The sequence below is a fragment of the Hypanus sabinus genome, chromosome X1 (assembly GCF_030144855.1).
Source record: "Hypanus sabinus isolate sHypSab1 chromosome X1, sHypSab1.hap1, whole genome shotgun sequence".
Taxonomy (NCBI): Eukaryota; Metazoa; Chordata; class Chondrichthyes; order Myliobatiformes; family Dasyatidae; genus Hypanus; species Hypanus sabinus.
Window position 1 is genome coordinate 43,673,653 of NC_082738.1, and position 25,156 is coordinate 43,698,808.

At 39.2% G+C, this 25,156-nt stretch overlaps 1 protein-coding gene across 5 annotated transcripts in view; it reads left to right on the top strand.

Annotated features, from left to right (window-relative positions):
* wnk4a (WNK lysine deficient protein kinase 4a) overlaps positions 1–25,156 on the top strand; it is a 94,163-nt gene that overhangs the window by 4,931 nt on the left and 64,076 nt on the right. Inside the window, exon 1 of one of the 5 annotated variants that reach the window (XM_059956495.1) lies at positions 64–1,322. The exons of the other annotated variants lie outside the window; for them this stretch is intronic. Coding sequence (XP_059812478.1) covers positions 1,314–1,322 — 9 coding nt within the window. The 5' untranslated portion in view covers positions 64–1,313. Of the gene's footprint in view, positions 1–63; positions 1,323–25,156 lie in introns of those variants that run through there. 5 annotated transcript variants of the gene reach the window in all.

Genomic DNA, 25,156 nt, shown 5'->3' on the forward strand with positions numbered 1-25,156 from the left:
AATTTTATGGGTTTCTTTCCATCCAGCAGGATATGAGCTATTGATTTATCTAGAAATGACACCTCTGACCATGCAATATTGTCTCAGTACTTAATTACAGAGCATTGGAGTGGAGCTTGAATCTACCAGCCTACTGACTCCAAGACAAGAGGAATCTTGGTGACCAAAGCTAGTACCTAATGATTAAGTTATACCAATCTCTTATTTTGTCAATGGATGGCATAACAATGTCTTGTTCATGTTCCACTGAGGCTTCTTTCTCTTGGTGTCTAAAAATAGGAAGGTTTAGATTGAATGGGTGTAGAGATAATCTTTTCACTTGCCAGGAAAAGCACAACTGAAAGCAATCGATGCAAGAATCCAGTAGGTATTTCAGAAGAAATCTCTTCATCCTAACAGTATAGAATATACGGAATTTGCTCCTACAAGTGTGGTTGAGGCAAATGGAAAACATACGTTTAAAAGGAGGAGAATAGAGGGTTACACTGGAAAATTTAGTTTAAGAAAAAGTGGGAGGGTTCTCAAGCAGGGCAAAAATGCCAGTGTGATGTGGGTGGGCCAAATGGCCTATTTTGTCTAATTCTGTGAACTGGTGATAGCAATTTAAACTGTTATTCCCCTATCATGATATCTGGATGTAGTTATTCTTCTGCAAATTCCTGCCAAAATTCTTACCGTCCCTACCCCTCCACCTTGACATTCAAAAGTGTGACATTTGCATATAATTTAGCCTTGTTTCCACTCCAATGACAAAATGACAGAGACTGCTATATACAAGTACCAGTAAGATAGGTACTCGGTTATCCAAGAGATTTAAACATAGAGATTTAACATAGCAATGAAATTACACAGTGCTAGATCAAAGTACTGGATAGTGCAGAGAGTAGTCATGGGCTGTGGATGATATTAATGTGTTGGTGAAATGGGCAGATGGTATTTAATCTTGAAAAATGTAGGGTGACACATCCTAATGAGGCTAGGATATACACCTTGAATGGTGGATTCCTAGAGATATGAGGAACAGAGAGAGATCCTTGAAGGTGGCAGCATAGGTAGGTAATGTGGTTAAGAAGGCATACAGGCTTTCATTAATCAGGGCATTGAATACCAGAGCAGGGAGGTTGTGCTCCAACTTATCAAACACCAGTCAGACAAAATCGAAGTGCTGGCCACCACAATAAGAAATGTATAATAGCTCTGGAAAGGATGCAGAAGCAGTTCACCAGGATATTGCCTGGAATGGACCATTTCAGTTATGAAGAGAGACAAGAGAAGCTAGGTCTGTTCTGGAGTGAGGGAGGTTAAGAAGGGACATGAGTGAGGTATGTAACATTATGAAGGATACAGATTGTAGGAAATTATTCCCTAATCTCAGAGATAGGTAAAACATGAGGACATCAATTTAGAGTAAGTGGTAAGAGATTTAGAGTAGAACTGAGTATGTCCCACTTTACATAACTATTGGAAGGACATTTTTGATGTCATTTCCTCAGTATGGAATATCGATTTACAACCCCATTTTATTACTGCAATTTTCGGTATACCAAATGAAGATGGTAGTCAGTTTTCCCCTTCAATCAGACGAATGATTGCTTTTGTAACATTAATTGCCAGAAGGTCTATATTACAAAACTGGAAAGAAGTAAATCCTCCTACCACATCTCAGTGGTTCTCTCAAACTATTTCCTATCTGAGTTTGGAAAAAATTAGAAGCACTATTTTTGATTCTTCAATTAAATTTGAAGAAACCTGGGGACCGTTCATTCGACATTTTCATATGAATTAATTTGGCCTATTTCAGATCCTTTTCTCTACTTATCCTTGTTCAGGTATGGAGTTCCGGAGTTTTTTCTTGACACTATCACATACTTATAAACTGTTATTATTGCCCATGTTAGTTTAGTTTAGTATTTTTTTTCAATATATATTTTCTTCTATATATTTTCAATTTTTTTTTCTTTTTTGATGATTATTTTTGTTTTTTTTCATATATATTTATATAGACTTGATTGATTTATGTACCTTTTGTTGATTGATGTTTAATAGGATATTATTATCCTATTACTAATGTAATTTCAAGTTTATTGAATTTGTAATCTATTCATTATCATGCTTTGTTTTTTTTTATATATATATGAAATTTAATAAAAAGATTGAAAAAGAAAAAAGAAAGAACTGAGTGAGCACATTTCACCCAAAGAGTGATGAATACATCACTCCTACTCTCACAGGCTGAAAGAGTAGTGGAATAGAATCGCTGAGATTGTTAAGAAATATCTAGACACACATTTGAATTACCTCAGCAAAGAAGGTTACAGGCCAAGTGCTGGAAGATGGGATTAATATGTATGGATACCCACTGGTTAGCATGGATATGGTGGGTTGAATGGCCTATTTCCATGATAGGTGAGAGCATGGCTGTAAGCCATTTGCCAAGTGAATCTGGTGCTGTTGCAAATTTGTAATGATAGCATTGCACTTTTAAGGGTTACTAGTGGCAGTTGTGGATTTAAGATTGGGAGGGCATTCATCTCCAGTTGCTGACACTAAGTTCAATATTAAACTGCAACAGCATTATATACGGTATACTTGAAGTTCACTTCTATGGACACCAGTGCTGTCAAACAGTGTGTTTAACTCTACTGACTGGGGATGCGTTTCTGTGCAAAGTTATTTAATTGGTAGGAGTGATGTGATAGCAGTGAAAGGGTGGATAGAGAAAGCCTTATTTTGTCATTCCATCATTGTACTTAGTTATTATTTAAATGGAGCATGGAACAGTGTGTCTCGTAGTTGTATCATCACTTCTGTGCTTGTTTGTTCCATACTCCAGATAGCTGCGTCCTGTTTTCCCTTGGCCAGCTTCCAACCAAAGAGCACATGGTTCCCTGGAAAAATATATCTATGTGGCCAAGTTATAAAAATAATTTTTAAAGTCTGAACTAAACCAATAACCTTAATAATTTATGTGATAGGCTGTGGGAGGTATTCTTGACAGAGTTTTGGAATGAAATTTATTTACATAAAGCAACAATTTTAAGTGTCATCGGCAAATGATAAACATAATTAATAACAAATTAAGCATGCATCATTTTATTATTAAAAATGATTTTGTATGCATTCAATAAACAATAGGTAACAGTTTATCTTATTCCATTCAGTGAGTGAATAGTGCTCTCTATTTTCTCTTCATACTTCTGTTTGAGCTGTCCTGGTGGATAGTCTCAGCCTGAAACGTCATCTCTTTATTCCTCTCCATAGATCTGACTGTTCCTCCAGCATCTTGCATGTGTTGCTCTTGATTTTGAGCATCGGCAGAACCTCTTCTGTTCAAAAGTTTGAGAGTGCATTACATACAACATCAACCACCTTTAGGGCAAAATCAACAAATGGACACGCTCACTTGCTCAGCAAACAATTGCTGTTGGAGATAATCTAGTCATTTTAAAGTTGAGGCTGGTCCTATCATTTTAGGAATAGATACAAAACATAGATTATTTTGATTCTGGTAAATAAGAAGGTAGTTTTCTCCGTGAAAGAATTAGTTAAATGACTGAACCAGTGTTTGCAGGGATTTAAGATTAAAAAGGTAACAACGACATGGCTAACGATGTAATCGAAGCAATTTGTGGTCCGATTAGCACACTCTTGATCTGTGTAATATCAGTCTTGTTTATACAGTCAGTGGCCACTTTATTAAGTACCTCTTGTACCTAATAAAGTGGCCACTGAGCCTGTGCTAGTGGTTTTCTGTTGCTTTAGCCCATCCATTTCAAGGTTCAATGTGTTGTGCATTCAGATATGCTCTTCTGCACGCCATTGTTGTAACACGTGGTTATTTGAGTTTCCTTCCTGTCTTCTGGAGCCAGTTTGACCATTCTCCTCTAATCTCTATTATTAACAATGCATTTTCACCCACAGAACTTCCACACATTGGGTTTTTTCTGTTTATCGCACCATTCTCTGTAAACTAGAGAATGTTGTGCATGAAATCCTGGGAGCTCAGCAGTTTCTGAGATACTCAAACTTCTCCTTCTGGTACCAACAATCATTCCACGGTCAAAGTCACTTAGATCACATTTCTTCCCCATTCTGATGTTGGTCTGAAGAACTAAACCTCTTGACCATGTCTGCATGTCTTTATGCATTGAATTGCTGCCACGTGATTGGCTGATTAGATATTTGCTCTAATGAGCAGGGGTGCGGGTGTACCTAATAAAGTGGCCGCTGAGTGTAAATACGTACTTTTAAAAAAACATCTCCATACCTAAAAATGTGTTTGACCAATGAAGTAGATATATATTTACACTGTTTAATTTGTACCAAATGTAATACTCTATTTTGGCCTTAGTATGGTCTTAAGACTGTGGCAGTATTAAAAATACATATATATTTTATCACTATGGACAGCAGGACTTCACAATGTACTCCAATTTCTGAATGCTAAGCAATCCATTCATTTAAAGAACAAAAAGCAGATCATGAATGTTTGTTTTAAAGCTGTTGACTAGAACTCCTACATGGATTATTTTTCCATTAAAAGTACATCTCATTAGTCACTGTTTATTTCAACAACCACACTTTGGATTTGAGGTAAAATAACTTTACAATGCAGACAGTCATTCACTGCATTTGATATATAGAGGGCACGTCTGTGAGAAAATGTCTACATTTTATTTATTATTTAGTATCAATCATTTAAATTATACTTCAGTACAGAAACTTGCTGTGTTATTTAACTTAATTTAATTTGGCATTTTATATTTTTTTCTGATGAGGTAAAGACAACATGAGTTCAATTTTTATAACTTTTAAAAATAACCAGATTCTCATAAGTAACTGGCTCATTTAATTGCTCCATACATCATGATGTTAAATTACTTGGTGAGCCAAGTAGTCTGTTAGTTAATTGACCAAGCAAGTTGCAATTTTTTTGCCCAACAAGAACTTTTATCTAGATATTGTAATTGTGTCCCCAATATGTTTTTAATGGCATGCATTGTGCATTCTGTTCTCCAACAGGCCAATTTTTGTTTTAAATCTACAAGAAATTTGAACAGATTGAAGCCAGTTAGTTATTTGCTGTTATACGCCAATAAATTGAATGCATGTCCCCAAGGTCATTTGATTTACTTTCAACCTAGAGTGAAAAGCCTTAAGGAGGATAGTAGTACATTTATATATTGGTACTAAGGTCTCCTTCTAACAACTTAATCACTGTAATGGCCTAATTAGATTGTGAAATCACATGTAAATAATTCACTGTTGATGACATGAGCATACTTGGCCAATACATCTGATCTACGGAATTACTTTCTCTCTCTGTTAATGTGCAATAGAGCACTCAAAAGAGTGTAAAATGTTGAAACATTTCCCTAACAGTTGCTGAGGTACAAGAGAATTTTGTCAGAAGTTTTTGATGATATGCTAAATCTATACAAACTTCTAAGAAAGTAGAGGCCAGGCATTCTTTGTGATATTAACATTTATGTGCAGGTCCCAGGATAGATTCTCTGATATGTTAACAGACTGACCCTCTCTACCTCTGTTCTGCTAATGAGGACTAACTTATAGAACTTCTTCATCCTGTAGTTTTGTGGGCAGCTCACAGAAAAACTACTGTATGTACATCTTTAAAATCTGCCGCGTTTTGTACTGCCCAATGCGAGAGATATTGGACCTTTCTGTTAATCAGTGAACTTGTTATTGCAATGTTTTCTAATTATTCCACTTTTTGTAGCAGTTTTGGAATAACCAAGTGTAACACATGATGTTCTTGCAAACATCTAGTTCATATTTTCTATTTGCCAGTTGAACATATAACATCGAAGGGTTGCCTGTTGCCAGAGCAGGGGTTTCCAACTATTTTTATGCCATGAACCAATATCATTAAGCAAGGGGTCCATGGACCCCAGGTTGGAAACCCCTGGTTGAGAGTATTGTAAAATTTCCACACCCGAGAAAACTATGGATGCTGAATTGCTAAATGTTTTCAAACCCAAGGCAAAGAGATGTTTGAACTATAAGGTTACCACCTCTTTCATCAAAAAAGCACAGCAGCATCTCCATTTCTTGAGGAGACTGAGGTGAGTGAGGCTCCCACTCCCACCTCTGCCATTCTAAGCAATTTTTATAGGAGCACCAGTGAGAGTGTCCTGACCAGAGGCATTATGCCTGGTCTGGGAATTGCAAGAGATTTGACTGCAACCCTACAAAAGATTGAGATTACTGCTGAGAGGGTCATCAGAGTCTCTCTTCCAACCATTGGGGATATTTGTCAGGAGCGCTGCGTGCACAGGGCCCTTAGTATTGGCAATGATCCCTCCCATCCATCCATGAAAATGCATTAAGACCAATCATCAGGTCAGCCGTGGTCTTCCTGAGTGGTGCAACAGGCTCAAGAGCTCTTGTAGCTTCTTGTTCCTGTTTGTGTTCCTGTGTTAATTTCTAGGTCAGTGAATGCTGTCAGGTACAGAGTTCTATAGAAGTAAACAAAGGACAATTAAATGTACTGTATGAAATCAATAAAATTATCACATGGTTTTTATTTGGTGATTTGGACTTGCTCCTCCTGCCCTGAAAACAACTTCACAAGCTAATGATTCCACCAGTTCACTGCCTAATGATCTCATTTTTATGGGCAGGGTGGCAAGGTTTCTTTATGAGCATGCAAATTGAATTTTGGCTCTCTTATGCGATTGAGTGTAAAGCAATTCAGGGGTTTTTGTGAAGAATGATGCAGCATCTATTCTATCAAGTGAGCATTCAAAATGCTTGCTTTTCTGCCCAGCTTATTTTCCGTCATAGTAATTACTTATCCTTTTTAATGGCTTTTGCATGTAAGTAAAAGCTAATGATAGATCAGAAAATGGAAATAATTTTCAAGTTGAGATTTGTATGTTCCAGCTATGTATTTGGTGCAGTAATGGATTGTTAGTAATCAAGGACAATATCAGCATTCATTGCCCAGCCCTGGATAACTTTAAATTCCAGCTTCTCAAACTCCTGCAGTCATTTTGATGAGGTGCTCCCATGGTGCTTTGGAGTAGGGCTTAAATTAATGAAGGTAAAGATTTCCAAGTCAGGGTAAGGTGTGAAAAAGAGGGGAACCCTCAGGTGGCAGTGAAACCATGTATCTGCTGCCTATCCCTTCAAAACAATGAAGATGTTTGGTTTAGGAAGTGTGCGAATTGTGCATTTCACAGACAGTGCAAATGCTGCATGGACTGCCTTGGTGGTGGAAGGAGTGAAATTGTGTAGATGAGGCACCCATTCACTAGGCTGCTTTGTATTGCGTGATAATATAAACATAAATTGTTGGAAACTCAGCAGGTCAGGCAGCATCTGCAAACTCAGCTGGTCAGGAAAACAGAAAGCAGAACAGGGTTAATTGTTCTGACAAAATGCTGGAGGAACTCAGCAGGTCAGGTAGCATTTATGGAAAGGAATAAACAGTCAACATTTTGGGCCAAGATCCTTCATCAGGACTCACCTAAAATGTTAACTCTAATTTTCTTTCCATAGATGCTGCCTTACCTGATGAATATTTCTAGCATTTTCTGCCTTTATTTCAGATTTCTGTTCTCTGCAGTTTCTCTTTTATTTTCTTATACAAATGATGTCAGACTTCCTGAATGTTGTTGGAGCTGTATTCATCCAGACAATTTTTATCAAAATGTACAATTACAAAATGTTCAAGATTGACCAGCAATAGCCTGACCTCTTTGGTACACAAGTTTCCAAGCAGGAGCATAACTCCTCTCCATAGCAACAAATAATTAATACTCTGTTCAAAGTTTTGAAAGCAGCCAGAAGGTTCAACTGTGAGCCAGTTACATACTTTGGCTTTTCAATACAGATTCACATTAGTGCTGATATTAACTCCAAAGGGGAGAAATTCCTTGGTGTTATGGAATAAATCACTTGTTTAGTGCACGCATGTGTGGATCTGCATATGTGAAGTGAAGGTCAGCATACTTATTGCACGCTTAAGACAAAATTTTCCACCTTGAAGCATCATAATATATGCAATTTGCAGTTCCTTAGCTGTAATGTGTCTATCAGATGGAGATCTGAATTGTTTTCACTACCCATCCTTGTAAAGTGACATTCTTGAGATCATCTGATACTATTGAAATTTGCAAATACAGAATGTTCCCAGGTTATGACAGGGAACTGTTGATAACTCAAACTGTTCCTAAGTCAGAAGTGAACTGAAACAGCTGTGATAGGAGAATATGCAGGCACAGGAAGAGTGCCTATCAGCCAGTCACCCCGACTTAGTGAGCAAGTGAAAGAGTCGGCTCAGCACATCCAGCTCTGATTGCTTTCACCCAGCCCCTGAATTTTGTGACTCGTGGGTCGTTGGTGAGAGGAAGCATGCGGAACTACCCAATTCCCAATTGGCAGATGATGCCTGCAGTCCCACAGCAGTCAAGAAATCCACCCCACCAGTCTCTCAAAAAGATTCTTTTGTATCTATCAGGGATTTGTGACCTGGGGAGGACCTGTGTGAACATCTGTTTAAAATAGGGATATTACTTTTACACAGTCATATCACCTTCCAAAACTCTCTTTTTGATTGTTTCGTCTTTGCTGTCTGCATGGGTAAAGCCCTCGTTACCATTAAGCTCGTATACATGGAGCGCTGTGGTAGAAAAGCAGTATCCATCATCAAGGACCCTCACCACCAGGTCATGCTCTCTTCTCATTGCTGCCATCAGGAAGAAGATACAGGAGCCTCAGAACTCACACCACCAGGTTCAGGAACAGTTATTACCTCTCAACCATCAGGCTCTTGAACCAGTGGGGATAACTTCACTCAACTTCACTTGCTCCATCACTGAACAGTTCCCACAATCAATAGACTCACTTTCAAGGACTCTTCATCTCATGCTCTTGATATTTATTGTTTGTTTATTTACTTATTATTATTATCTGTTTATTACTTTCGTATTTGCACAGTCTGTTGTCCTTTGCATGTTGGTTGTTTGTCCGTCCTGTTGAGTGCAGTCTTTCATTGATTTTATTGCATTTCCTGAATTTACTGTGAATGCCCGCAAGAAAACAAATCTCAGGGTTGTATATGGTGACATATATGTACTTTGATAATAAATTTACTTTGAACTTTGAGATGGCAAGTTTAGAGTCATGGTCATAGAATTATACAGCATGGAAACAGGACCTTCTGCCCATTCAAGATATACCTAGTTGCCAGTTTTTGACTCATAACTTTCTAAACCTTTCCAATCCATGTACCTGTCCAACTTTTTGCAGCAAAATGCATGCTTGAGTAATGATTCTTCATTGTGTTTAAGCAGAACATTTGCAGCCCATTTGATCCTGCTAGCAATGTATTTTACTGCTGCTATTAGTAGATGACTATATTACAACAATGATATTTTCTGTGAAGATATACTACATTAAAAACTTACCCCCTTTATGCTCTTCATAAAATTACTTATGGTTAACCTGCGACAAACAGCATAATCAGGTGGGAAGAGTTCCAAAACAAAGTAAGTACTTCATCCGTAAGTAATTTTCTCTACCTCTGTCAGTTGATAGGACTAGATTACTCCACTAAAGATATTGGATCCAAAGGTTATGTAAGGTTGGACTTAGAGTCTTCCGATAATCATCAAAATTTGTTTTTGCTTTAACTTTGAAATCCCCTTAACGTGGAAATGTCAAAGTATCCACAATAGTTCATTTTGATCAATGATCAATGAACTAGTGACTTTTGACTTAGTGACAACAGCAGGCTACAGAAACATAAAAAGGTAAACATGTCCGTGCTGAATGCATGCATCATCTACAAAAGTATTTACAAGTTATAAACACTTGACTTTCTTTGTTAATAAATTGTTGTGATATCTCGTTTGTGAAGTTAACAATGGTGTTGGTTTTTATGATGTCTAAATATCATTGAGATAAATGGCAATGGCATTCAAAAAGGCAGATGAAAGAATGAGCAGTTGCAAAGTAATAATGAGTAACTCTTCGGAGGTATACTTCATGCTCTTAGAAAAGTATGGACTCTGTTTGGAAATAGCCCTGGCCCATTCTATCTACTCACATCATCTCTGAAAATCTTGGGTTTAATTTCATGTGTCCTTCGATGGTGAGCTGAATGGGACTCTATGTTGTTGACTTCAACGTTGCCTGTTGGAAATTCAAAATCAAACTACTGCAGATACTGGAAATCAGAAATAAAAAGATAAAATGCTGAAAATACTCTGCACATCTGCAGGAGAGGAACATGGTGTTTTAAGTCAATAACTTGTTCCTTACTGCACAGTTGCTGCCTGACCAACATTTTCAATTTAATTGTCTTTTGATGCACTGCATCTTGTGGTGGACATCCTCCCACAGCCCATACTAGTAGTAGTAGTAATGCGACCACTCAAGTTGAGTGTGATGTTCTCTGAAATGATGTCTTTTTTTAATATGAGGAAGCTAAAGCATGGCAGCCACCATATGGTCCTTGATAGATTGGGGTCAGGGTCCAGTGATGTGGCATGCAAGATAACTGGGGACCCTTCTCTGCTGTAACCATCCTCCATCTTCACTGCTGTTGTGATGTGTCATCATCTTCTGCCAGCTCCACTGTTAAGATCTTGGTTGGATCGCTGTTTGTCTGGAACCTTCTCCCTTGACATTACTGCTGTGGGTGACCCTACAAGGAGCCAAGCACCAGACGGCATTACTCCTGGGATCGCAGAAACTCTCAAGCCTCTCCACCCCGACAAGGTGACGATATTACCCTCTTTTGTTGCACAAAAGTCCTGGCTGATGCATCCTCTTCAGTCAGTGCTACTAGTCCCAATCTGGACACACATCTGGTATTCTGTTCAACATTTGGCAACTGTCTGTAGAACAGGGGCTTGAAGCTGGGAATGCATTTTACAAGTCCTCGCTAAAGTAAATCTGCTGAGCCAGCAAAATACTAAAAGCAGGAAAGTACTTGAATTTCTCACGAGTGCTGTTGTATTTCAAGCCCCAACATCCTCTTCTATTGATACTAAACACTTTGGCCACTTTTCTTCTGGTATCCTATATCTCACCTTTACTCAAAGCAGCTTCTTTTCACCTAATATGCCTACTTCAATGGTTTCCATAGCTTCTTTCAAAGATTTAACTTCCCTTTAGTGAAATGCTAATAAGCAGGTGTACAGTTTTTAAAGGGCAAATTAAGAGACAATTACATTTGCTTTCCTGCTGAAACAAAAATCCTCACTCCCCTTGGCATAAGGTGTTCTTTTGTAACTTGCACCCAAGTATTAAAATCATGCCGGTTGCTCCCATCAGTTTCATGTATTCCAGGCTCAGTAAGCAGTTTGAGCAAGCTTTTGGAATTTTTAGAGTAGTTATTCCTACTGACGGAGATACGTGTTGAATCAAATTCAAGTTGCATTTATCATTAATTGCACAAGCATAAGCAGCATTCATAAAAAAAACATAAACTCAATATAAACAATACATAAAAAAGAACATAATTGGAACAAAAAACTGTCCACTTTAGTGCAAAGTGATCAGAGATCATAGTGTTGCTAAACCAGTGATTAGGTTTTGCTGATTGATGCAGAAAAAGTAAGGAACCTAAGTAGTTGTTCTTGAACCTGGTAGTGGGGGACTTCAGGCTTCTGCACCTCCTGCCCAACAGTAATCGCAATGGGTGGTGGGGATCTTAAATCGATGTTTCTTCCTGTAGACATTACCAGTGGTGGGGTAGGATGCACCTGGGATGAATTGGGCAGAGTCCATTGTTCTCTGCAGCTTCTTACATTGCTTTGCATTTGAATTGCTGCACCAGAATATACTGCAACCAGTCAGCATATTTTCAACAGTACATCTGTAGGGGTTTGTTAGTGCTTAGTGGCAAACCAAGCCTTATAAGTCTTATTAATCATAATAAGACTGAGCTTAGGACAGTGCCTATTTAAGGTAGGATTTAGCTACTGGGTATATTGCTTTGTTTCAAAAGTTGTGTGTACTGGAGCATTGCCAGACATAATTCCTTGATCAGGTTGAATGTAGTTAATTATGGCATATGTCAATTGGGATACAGTGTCCCCTGTTAATTGGGACACATCAGGACAAGTACATTTTGGCCCAATTAAGTGGCTGCCCCAATTAGCCAAAGTGTCATGTAAATAGTTTAAAAGGTATGTAAAAGACAAACAGAGTGACAATTTCTGTTTTTAAATGAAATACAGAACAAATTAAAACATACCAAAACTACTACAGTACCATAAAACTGTATATTAGTTCCTAAAAGTTATTGATGGAGGAATTCATTCAGCGTATACTGACATGTTCCTTTGATTGACTGTAAATGAACAAAATCAGCGCAGACACCTAGTGTACTGCCTTCAAACAGTGTTTTCAATGTTTACATCCACCAAATCTTTGTTTTAATTGCAACATTCAAGATGATTGTTAATACCTTCAAATTCTTCATAGTTTCTACCTTGTTGAAGTAGTAACATCATTTCATTTTCTCTCCCAGCCATTTCTGGTAGCTCCATGCTTGAATAGTTGAAATTGCAGTGAAAAAAAATAGTTTTGAATTGTCTTACTGTTTATTACTCACCAACGATCAGTGACAAAAATCACTGCTTTTTGAACACAAACATGCAAGTGATAGCAACAGTCTCCTGCACAATTAAATAGCATAGTGTCCCAAATAAACAAAGGAATCCTGGCTACTTTCTCAATTTGTCTTTGTTAATTGTCCCAAATATGCAGCTGCCCTGTTTAACTGATGGCTCAATTAACCAGAATCCACTGTATTTGTTTTACTGAACTTATTTCTAGATTTTTCCATTATGTTTAAGATGCCTGAAGGGTGCTAGACAAATACAAGTCCTTTTTATTGTTTTCAAGTTTTGCAATTAAAGTTAAATTCCAACGACAGAGGTGTATGAATTCTAGCAGATCAGTCAAACGCCTTGCATTTCTGCATCCTCATTTTGTGGAAATTTCCATTTTTCCTTGTCACTTGAAAAATTCTTCCATGGAATGACATATAGACAATAGACAATAGACAATAGGTGCAGAAGTAGACCATTCGGCCCCTCGAGTCTGCACCGCCATTCTGAGATCATGGCTGATCATTCACTATCAATACCCAGTCCCTGCCTTGTCCCCATATCCCTTGATTCCCCTATCCATCAGATATCTATCAAGCTCCTTCTTGAAAGCATCCAGAGAATTGGCCTCCACCGTCTTCCGAGGTAGTGCATTCCACACCTGCACAACTCTCTGGGAGAAGAAGCTCTTCCTCAACTCTGTTTTAAATAACTGACCTCTTATTCTCAATCCATGTCCTCTGGTACTGGACTCTCCCAACATCTGGAACATATTTCCTGCCTCAATCCTATCAAATCCTTTAATTATCTTAAACGTTTCAATCAGATCCCCTCTCAATCTCCTCAATTCCAGCGTGTACAAGCCCAATCTCTCCAATCTCTCTGCGTAAGACAGCCCTGCCAAACCAGGAATCAACCTAGTGAATCTACGCTGCACTTCCTCAATTGCCAGAATGTCCTTCCTTAAAACTGGAGACCAACATATAGTTGCTGATGGACATTCATTTGCAAAAATCATTTGTTAACAATGATTTGCAACAAAGGTATAAGGTCTGGAAGGATGTGAAATGGAAATTCACGCTGGAGTACTGTGTGAGAACTTTTTTTATTCTGTTTTTAGTCATGCTGTGTGTAATCTGGGGATGAGAACTTTTCCATTCATAGCATTGACATCTCCAACCTGGATATCCATCTGTTAAGATAGCCTGGAAAAGTTGAACACTAGAATACAAACTGCACTAAGGAAAATAACAGATAGTTTAAACCAAACTCAGGGAAACCCACAGGAGGTGGTGCAGAGTTGGTTTGGTAAACAGCCTAATTTTACTCTCCTTTAAAATCTGTGTTCCACCTAGGCATCCTGCCAAGCTAGCAAATTAAAGTTGCCTCAGAGTCTCTTATAAGCACAGATTTTATAATATTTTCCATGAAAATTTCTTGTAAGGGTCCAGTTTGGGTACTGACTTATTGTTCTGTACTTATGGTGTCCCTTAAGAGTTTGGAGAGGAGTTACTGTCTTTCTGCACTTTAGTAAAGTTTGCACAGAGTTGCTGCAGTTTAAAAGTTTGACAAGATTTCACCTGAAAGATGTAAGTCTGGAATTACACTAAATATGCCAACCATTGAACAGCTGAAATATTAATCAAAAATAACAATGTTTATAAGTGTTAGTAAAATACATCTGCATAGGAATGATATTATTAATAAGATAAATGCAATTCTAACCTTAGTATGACATATGCATATTAAATACCTCCCATCTCTTTCATGCTTGATGTTTACTGTCTTGAAGTGAAAAGAATTTGCATTTTAAGTAATACTTTATAAAATATTACGTAAATGGAAAGAGAAGGATCGGGGACAAAAAGTACTGCTGTACTTTTCCCTCCTTCCTAGTTTGAAAGAGTCTTTCACATTCTTCAAGGTGATGAATGTCAGTGTTGAGGGATTAATTATTTTTCCAATTGCGTCGGCAGTGTGTGTGTGCCAGAAGCACTTAGATTTGGTGCAGATTTGCTGTGGGATAAAGCTTCCAGTGATGTCCCAAAATTGAATGCTAACCCAAATGAATGCATCATTTACATCTTGTATGTGACTGTTTTTCATTAAACTTATGCTTTAGAGCACAAGTTCTGGTGTAGTTTTTAAAGAGCCAGGTTATATGCAATGGAAATTTTTTTAGGAAACTGTAAATGCTGGTTACTAGCTAGGTAGTTATATTGATAGTCAGGTTCACCAGTGATGGGGAGATTTGTGGGCACTTATGTGCAGACAGGCACCTGCATGCATTTCCTGCCACCGAAAAAAGATCCTGTGTAAAGTAAAATTTGGTTGCTGGTGAACCTTTGAGTTAAATGGAATTTACTGTCATATGCACAAGTTCATATGTGTACGGGTGCAATGAAAAACTTACTTGCAGCAGTATCACAATTACATAGCATCATGTAAGCAGCATTCACAAGACAAACCCAAGTTATACACAACATTTGCAGGAAAGCATACAATCAGAACCAAAAGAATTCCCTTTTAGTGTAAAATGATAATAGTGTTGCTGAGCTGTAATGATTGGGGCTTGCTTGTTGGTTCGGGAACTGAATGATTCAGGGGTTCCCAATCTTTTTTATGCTATAGACCAATACCATTAAGCAAGGGGTTTGTGAACTCCAGGTTGGAAACCCCTGAAGGTTGAAGGGAAGTAGCTGTTCCTTTATCTAATGGTCTGCTACATAAAGCTTCTGTACTTTTTGCAAAAAGATGGGATGGAACAATGGTAGGGGTCTTTCATTTTCAAAATGTGGCCTGTTACAGGGCTGATTTGCAACTGAATTATTGTTAATATCCATGCAGCGGAGTGGGATCTCTCATAAGGCCAAAAACCCACTCTGCTGTATTCTTAATATAGTTAGCTATTTCATGTCAAAACAAGAAGTGCAGAGCCAGCTTCCTATCCTCAATGTAAAATTTGGGTTCTGGATTGCAAGGAAGAAGCCTAACACCAGACCTGAATGTAGGCCAGCTTTCACAGTCCAGAACTTGAACATTTGAGTTTTAACATCATCCCTCTGTGTCAGACATAATTTGAAAGAGATAACTTGTAGAACAATGAGGAGAGGAGGACCTTCCAGGAATATTTGAAGTTCTGATAGTTGTGATATCTTTGTGAATCCAGCTCCAGGAAGTACATGGGGAACATCCCAACACCTATTTTGGAAAAGTCCTCCCCAACTGCTTTCCCTCAATAGTTGATCATTTGCCCTCCTGGTTCAGCATATATGAACCATATCAGATTTTTTGGAAGAATGTGGCAAGTATGCATGTGGCCAATTGATAGTGTAGTGAATCAATTGGGCCTCGTACGTGCGGAAGGCCCTCTCATTTTGCGTGAGCTTTTGAGTGCACACGTTTTCATCTTGGCAGGCCCAGCTTGTCACTCCTGCACTGTAGCCAGCCCAGCATATACAATGGCTAATGTGACTTAGTAAAAATATTTAGTCCTACAACTCCATTGTCATTTTTGCTCCGCGCATAAATAATGGTATATTCTGTACATATATGGCACAGTAGATGTGATCTTTATTCCAAATCGACCTGAAGAGAAATGTAGGCAGAGACTGTGGAGCATCCTCTCAGTTTGGGCTGGTGTAGGAACTCATCTGCATCCTGTTGTCTGCTACTTGGTTTTAATCAAGAAATCCACAGCCGGCCTGATCTCTGTGCAAACTGGTGTCATGCAAGGCTGCATCATTGCCCCAATTCTCTTCTCGCTACTACTCACTATGGTGCTGCAAGATGCTTCCTGCTTGAGCAGATTTATTCTACATCACCCCCATTCCAGAACTACTGACACTCAAATTCATGCGTCAAGCTGCAGCAAGCAGACAATACTTCTACGAGGGGTGATTGATAAGTTTGTGGCCTAAGGTAGAAGGAATCAATTTTAGAAAACCGAGCACATTTATTTTTCAACATAGTCCCCTCCTACATATACATACTTAGTCCAGAGGTCATGGAGCATACAGATCCCTTCTTTGTAGAAGTGATCCACAGCAGGGGTGATTGATAAGTTCATAGCCTAAGGTAGGAGGAAATGAGTTAATGTGGCTACCGTTACATGCACGTGCAGTTCAACTCTTTGAGTGAAAATGTGGCTTCAATGGGTAGGCCATGTCATTTGCATGCACCCAGCATCATTCTCCTGAAACAGGCACCGTGTTCAGAGTTGCATCATGATTAGAGATTGTAAGGGGACAAAGAAAGCAATTCACGGATGTTCTCAACACCACCTTTGGAAATGTATACTCGGGAAAATCCCTGACCCATCCTATTCAAAATGGAGAAGGAACACATTGTGAGCTTGGTACCGAGGGGTTGTTGAACATTATGGCCCACTAGTAAAGAAGAACTTGGAGTGTGGTAAAGCCAGTCAGAGTTGTGATATTAATTAGTATATGGTTCTTGAGTTTAGCAGATACAGAGCTCTCTAGTCCCATTGACTTTGAATGATGTCATTGTGATTTGAAGTACCAATGACACTTTTGTGGTTCCCTATGATTCTAATTAATCAAACAAATTTCATTTGGTTATAAGGATAAAGAAAACATTGTCAGTGCTCATACCCCAAGATGTCTACCTTTTATAATAATTTTCATAAATCATAGACACAGATTTTGTGGTCGGCAGTGTAGCATCAGTGCTCACAGCTGACAGAGAGCTGTGCAAAAAGTTTTCCATGGAGTGAGCATCCTCTTTCACAGAGCCTGCTCTTGTTAGGCATCAGTTCAGTGGGATTTAATGGAGCCAGAGCTTAGGGCACTATAAAGCTGCTTGTATATTAAAGAATTCTGACAGATGGCAAACTAGGAAAGGAAATACAGAATTAGTTTTAAAATATTTTACAGAGCACCAAAGAAAGATTTAGAATATATACCCCATTTGAGGAAGCTGAAGTGAAATTATCATGAAATAATGTAAGAAATAGTTGATATATTAAAATCAAAGTATTTTAAGGTATGCATAAAATTAGTCTTTTGGGACCAGTTTTGAAATTCTCTTAGCAGAAGTTATGGCTTAATATGCTTTTCTTTAAGCCTACCCAACCCAATGCAACAAGCAAACTCCATTTGTATCAGTGGATCAAGTTTTTTTGGCTAGAAGTTGGGTTTCACAAGATATGGGGCAATGTGAAGGCTAATCAAGGAACCAATGATCATAGTGTGCAGCTCAGAACTGAAATGCAGACATACTGGCTTGGGTGAAGAGAGCAGCATTGATTCATTTCTCACAATGCTGGCTATTGAAAACTTTTGCTGTGTACGATCGATTTGACAATATAAACTTTCTAGTTGCCAAATCGTTTCTGAACCCTGTGCAATGTGCATCTCTCAGAGGGCATTGGTTCTCTTTCTGGCATTTCATTTATTGAATTTATTCATTTATTTATCACATGAGCATCAAAACATACAGTGAAATGTGTCATTTGCATTAATAACCAGCACAACCTATGGATGTGCTCGAGGCAGTCTGCAAGAGTCACTGCACATTACGGTGCCAACATAGCTTATAATGTGGCAATGGAGAAAATAATTACTGCATGCCTGATGGCACCATTGGATGCATGACCATTGCTGGGAAGATATGATTTGCCTTGAGGTGAATCGTGCCTGAAAATGTTAGGGGCAATTTCCCATTAAATACCATTTTACCTGACAGATATCACTAGGGTGATCTATCCCAGCTGGATACAACTACTTTCCTATATTATTTGAGCTTTTTAAAGAAAAGTATGCAGGTGGGTCGAACAACGAGGATGATGTCTTGTCAAAAAGAGGGCACCTTTGACAATGCTGTGCCCTGTTGTCAAAGTTGGTGAACATACTAACATAAGCAAAAGTTCAGAAGTGAGACTTGAAAATGTAGGTGGAGGGTGAGAGACAGAAGAATAAGGGAAACTCCCACAATGATCCTACCAATACTCCTATTCAATCCATAACCAACACATGACAATCTTAGTCCACCTGGGAAAGATGCAGCCCAGTGATATGTGGAAATTTTTCCTTTTCAGTCCTGATGTAGGGTCTTGGCCTGAAACATTGTCTGTTAACTCTTTACCATCTATGCTGCTGGCCTGCTGAGTTCTTCCAGCGTTCTGTGTGTGTTGCTTTGGATTTCCAGCTTCTGCAGGTTTTCTCCTGTTTGTGGAAATCCATCCTCTGTCACATGCACTTGGGTACAGTATCATAGCAACTGTATCTTGTGCTTCCCTTCTGAAATGTAATTTCTTTTGAGGTATAGAGAATCAACTTCAGAAGCAGAGGGCAATATGAAGCAATGACTACATTGTGCATTTACTAGTACTGAGCAAGGAAGGATGTTTCACCCTTTTTGTAGTGAGGTATCATGGGCATGTTTTCATTGTGAATTTTCTATTGTGTTGTAAGTTGTGTATAAAACAATCGCACACATGAGGTACAAAAAATTGAATACATCACTATAACCCCTTCATGTAAGAGTGTGATTTATAACCATTGAAAGAAAGACTTGATTTTCTTATGCCTTTCACAATCTCAGAGTAATCTAAGCAACTTGTAGACAATGAAATCTCTGTTAAAATGCAGAGAATTTGTAATCCGTAGAGAGAGAGAGGAGAGTGTGTGTGTGTGTGTGTGTGTGTGTGTTTTGTTCATAGTTTAGAATCAGCAGCCAAGGAACAAACAGAAATAGGAGAGGTGCTCCTATAACTTATTTGTGACGCAAGCTGTATGTGATTTATTTTCTCGTAATAATCCAAGAACATAAAATTTTAATTACTAAGACTGTCACTCCAATTCATCATTTACAGATGTAGTCAAATGTAGGGCTTTCAACATGCCAGAAGTCATCTAGAATAATGAGAATATTGCTTCATATAAAGTTACAGTGATCATGGAATCAAAGAATCTCACATGTATGCAGAGAAGGAGGCTATCATGTCCCTGAGGCAAATGAAGAACATCAATCTCCTGGAGGAACTCAGCAGTTCATGCAGCATCTGTGGGAGGAAAGGAGTTGGTAGTGTTTCAGGTTGAAATTCTGCATCAAGAGGCATCAACAATTCCTTTCTTTCCAAAAATGTTGCTCGTCCACTGACTTCCTCCAACGCATTGTTTGTGACTCCAGATACCAGGATCAGCAATCGGTTTTGTCTGCTTTGGACAAATAAAGAACTATTTTGAGTACTCCCACTCCTCGTCCAGTTACTATGTAAATACATTTAGAGTTTCTGCCTCAGGCTGTAAAATCTAGATTCCCACTGCTCTTTGAACAATTCTTCCTCTAATCCAGTTACTTAGAACTATGGTGCCTTGTTCTTGACCAAACTGACAAGGGTAATAGGTCCTTCCTGTTCACTGATGATTTTATAAAACTGATTTGATTTCCCCTCTGCTTCCTTTGTTCCAAAGGGTGTAACTTTATCTGTTTTCTTAACTAGCTTTCTATAATCCTGGCATTGTCCACATCCTTTCTACTGCTAACATATCTTGTCATCCTCAAACTGTGACTTATCTACTGTCTTATACTGTTTCAGAATGACTTCCCAGTTCTATATTTTGCTCTGGCCAATAATGACAAATATACTGTGTGTCCTCTTTATTGGTCTGATCTGTCCTGTTACTTTCCAGGTATCTGTGGACATGTGGCCAAAGGACTACTGCTCTTCCACAGAGAAATGGGAACAGGATTAGGCTACCTGGCCCCACAATTCAATATGATCATGGCTAATCCACCCCAGCCTTCAAATCTGACCACCTACTTTTTCATTTCCTATCCTTTGGCTTCCTCATGTGCTTCAGTTCACATTTTGAAAGCAATGATTCGTCTGAATTAATAGTAGTTTGAACTAATATCAAGATAAGAAAATCTCATTTCAATTTATAATATGTTGCATTTTGTGAAATCAATGTAGGACACTTTTCACTGAAATTAGCTGGACAAATTGATGACAATTTGGGTGAAATAATTGCAACCAAACCAAAAGATTGTAAGCTCACACTGACATTAGTAGGGAACTTGGGCTGTGATTAGCATCTGGACCCCCAGTTGTTTTTAGGTCAACACTTACTCCATCCAGTTTTAGGATGCAGTCCAGTAAGTTATTTAACAGTGCGAAGCTTCACATTTCTATTCAAGCAGGGTGAAAGGCAAATCCTTGAAACTAATGAGGACATGAATTCATGGTTTGGCTTCGTGAGCGAAGAATTAGGAAGGGGGCTGCCCATGTCTGCCGCAGACTTGCAGGTGGCTGACGAGGCCAATACGGGACAGGCAGACCCGGTGGCAGCGGCTGCAAGGGGAGGATGGTCATAGACGTGGGCGTGTCCTTCGGCCTGCGCAATGGTTTTTTTAGGTGGAGTGCAGTGTGCGTGGCACTGGCCCCACCCTTTACACCTGGGGTTCATCTGCCATAGCCTAGCAAGCTGGGACGGTGACAGCGAGATCTTCGAGTCGTAGGAGTTACACCACTCCATCTGTGCCCACCACTCCATCTGCCTATGCATTTAGATATTGCTATTTTTCTATACACCTCACTTTTCAGAAATTATAACCACACAATATTAATTATAGGTACTAAGAAAAATTTGGTTTGCATTTTTTTAAAAAACGAGAAGGTGTTGCTACAGACACAGTAGTGTAGGAGAGCAGTGGCCTCCTGCCTAAAAAGCTAGACAGTGACCACACAGCGATCACTACACCGGGAAAGGAGAGGTGATGTATAGCACATGCACCTTCCTTGGGTGAGTGGGATGTCAGACCTCACCCACCCCCCAGGACATGAATTAGTTGAATGATAATTAACTCAATTTAACAAGTCATGAAAAACGTTGGTATTTTAACCATCTAGCAAGTCACAGATTAACTTTTGAGCTTGTATTTCTCTGTCCCATAGCTACATTTGTCAATGGAATGTGTTTTATTAAAGTTTTAACTACTTTCATAGTTTTGCTTAAAGACACTTGCCCTTTGGCTCAGTAAGGTCATGCCATGCATATTTTATCGATAATGTTGCAAACAGTGTTTGAGCTTTCTGAGAGAACTTGTTTCCCCATCGTGCAGTTTTTAACTTGCACTGCAATAGTTAAATGTAAAAGAACAGTTTTATGTGATTTTTGAACTGTTTTAATACAATTACATATGGTATTGCTTCCCTGTTTTGAATAGATCTGAGAGACTCAAACAGAGCAAACATGCAGTAAGGTTATAGTGCTGCCAGGTTTCGTCATTGAGCGGGCCACTGGGACTCTGAAGGTATCTGGCACATTTACAAGTCTGAGGAGTCATTTTGTACAGTTAAGCCAGCCTCTCTGGCATGTTTTGTTGCTTGCTATAGCCTACACAATTTTTCCATAGAAGTATTACTGACCAATGCCCCGGCAAGTGGGAAGGAGGCTAAAGACAGAAGTTTCAGTAGACAACTGAGCCCCTGCTTGAGGAAGCAGTCACATCAGGGAATCTTTGTTAAGATGCTAGGATATGTGCATGAGTCGACAACGAACCTTCAGTACGGTTGGTGGCACTTTAGCCTCTGAATGAGAAGATTCTGGTTTTAGTGATCCTCCCAAACATGAAGCACAGAGATCTTGGTTGAGGTTGAGGTTGTGGCTGAGATTCCAGAACTGAATGAGGGTTGCACTGTTGCAATCGCTATCCATAAGATCTTAAAACGTAGGAGCAGAATTTGGCCATTTGGCCCATTGGGTCTGTTCCACCACTGCATCATGGCTGATTTAATATCCCTCTCAACCCCATTCTCCTGGCTTCCTCCCATAACTTTTAATGCCCTAACTAATCAAGAACCTATCAACCTCTTGCTAAAGAAATTCTTTCTTGTTTCTGTTGTAAATCAAAACAGAGTACAGAAGTTGGGATGTAATGTTAAAATTGTACAAGGCATTGGTAAGGCCAAATTTGGAATATTGTGTGCAGTTCTGGTCACCGAATTATAGGAAAGATATCAATAAATTAGAGAGAGTGCAGAGACGATTTACTAGGATGTTACCTGGGTTTCAGCACTTAAGTTACAGAGAAAGGTTGAACAAGTTAGGTCTCTATTCATTGGAGCGTAGAAGGCTGAGGGGGGATTTGATCGAGGTATTTAAAATTTTGAGAGGGATAGATAGAGTTGACTTGAATAGGCTGTTTCCATTGAGAGTAGGGGAGATTCAAACAAGAGGACATGATTTGAGAGTTAGGGGGCAGAAGTTTAAGGGAAACACAAGGGGATATTTCTTTACTCAGAGAGTGATAGCTGTGTGGAATGAGCTTCCTGTAGAAGTGGTAGAGGCCATTTCAGTTGTGTCATTTAAGTTAAAATTGGTTAGGTATATGGACAGGAAAGGAGTGGAGGGTTATGGGCTGAGTGCGGGTAGGTGGGACTAGGTGAGATTAAGAGTTCGGCGCGGACTAGGAGGGCCGAGATGGCCTGTTTCCGTGCTGTGATTGTTATATGGTTAAATCTCTTCTCCCTCCTGCCGTCTGGGAAAAGGCTCCGAAGCATTTGGGCTCTCACGACCAGACTATGTAACAGTTTCTTCCCCCAAGCTATCAGACTCCTCAATACCCGAAGCCTGGACTGACACCTTGCCCTACTGTCCTGTTTATTATTTATTGTAATGCCTGCACTGTTTTTGTGTACTTTATGCAGTCTAGTGTAGGTCTGTAGTCTAGTGTAGCTTTCTCTGTGTTGTTTTTTTATTATGTAGTTTAGTCTAGTTTTTTGTACTGTGTCATGTAAACCGTGGTCCTGAAAAATGTCTCATTTTTACTATGCACTGTACCAGCAGTTATGGTCGAAATGACAATAAAAGTTGACTTGACTTGACTTGACTTGAAGTGGACATCCCTCAATTCTGACACTGTGCCCTCCAGTCCTAGACTTGCCCACTATAGGAAACTTCCTCTTCACATCCACTTATATCTAGGCCTTTCAATATTCAATAAGTTACAATGAGATTCTCCCCTTCCCCAGCTCCCATTCTTCTAAACTCCAACAAATGCAGGCCCAGAGCAATCAAGCACAACTCATATGCTAACCCTTTCGTTCCTGGGATTATTCTCATGAACCACCTCTGGACTGTCACCAATGTCAATCAATCTTTTCTTAGATAAAGGGCCCAGTACTGCTCACAATACTCCAAGTACAGTCTGACCAATGCCTTATAAAGGCTTAACATTACATCCTTGCTCTTATACTTCTGATGAGAGATTAAAATGAGGAACTTTGGGTGGATCATATGGTACAATTTAGTAAACAAAAAGGCTTCTTATCTCATGTGGCTTCTGTGGAGAGTGCCAAAAATATTCTGTACTCAGTAATACATTGCTGTTTTTGAGGACTTGCAAATTGGCTACCAATTTTCCTAGATTGCACCAGTGACTACACTTGAAAAATAAACTTGGCAGTAAAGCAGTTTAGTACATTGTGAATTCTTTCCTTTTCTAACTAGTTACTATGCCTACTGTTACACCATTTCTGCATTTCTGAATCATTCACTTTCTGGTGTTCCCCTCCATCGTACGGTTTGAACAGAGTCTGATTTTATACTCTCCAGCTCTTTCACACCTCATTATATTTCTTTCTGGACATTTCTACAGGACCATGATTTCTAGTCATACAGAACGAAGAGCCCCACTTGTTCACACTCAGTAAAATGAGCACCCCTCACCACACATGAACACCTGATCAGAAGCTGCTCATTTGAAAGAGTCCGGGGTGTTTTAGGGAGCAGCATTTCTACAGTCAGGGCAGCTAGCAGACTTGAGTATAATTTATTTAAACTTTTTTTTTGAACTTTCTATGTTAACTCAGAGTTACTAAAACCTGACAAACTCCCTTTAATTTTTGATCAGCACCCTCTCCAAAACCCACCAAGGGGTTATACAGCTGGGGCACAGAAATGACCAATTATTGCTTACTTTAGGTTTATTCTAGCATGTGATTAATACACCCAGAACTAGTGAACATCGTGAACTAGTGAACCAGAACATCGTCTGTATAATGCAATCACACAAGTCCTCCTGTTCCTCAGATTACTTCAAGCTCCAGCACCCACATTATGACCTTCAACCTATTGCAGAAAATGTGATGTCTGTGCCACACTGAATTCCTCCTTGTCACAGACATGTTCACTGCAGAGGTGCTGTGAGGTGCTAGTCCCAGTCTGAACATTGACTTGACCCAGGAAGCGGGACCAGAGCAGAGCCAAAAGTGGTGCGTCAATGCACTAACACAGAAGTAAACCTATCTGAGGAGAGGGGTCATTTAATTAAATCAGTCTGTAGTTAAGAAGTTAATGGTGAAATTACAGATTGGTTTTAAAAAATGGCCTCACCAGTATCTTATCCAAAAAAAAAGATTGATTTCCTTCCTGGTGTGAATGTGACTTCAGGCCCACCAATGTGGTCAACTCTTAACCTCCCTCAAAAACACTCACTGCTGGGAAGTCTTGCGCAACACACGCAAAATGCTGGAGGAACCTGGCAATGGAGGAGGATAATTGGCATTTTAGGCTGAGGTCCATCATCAAGGACAC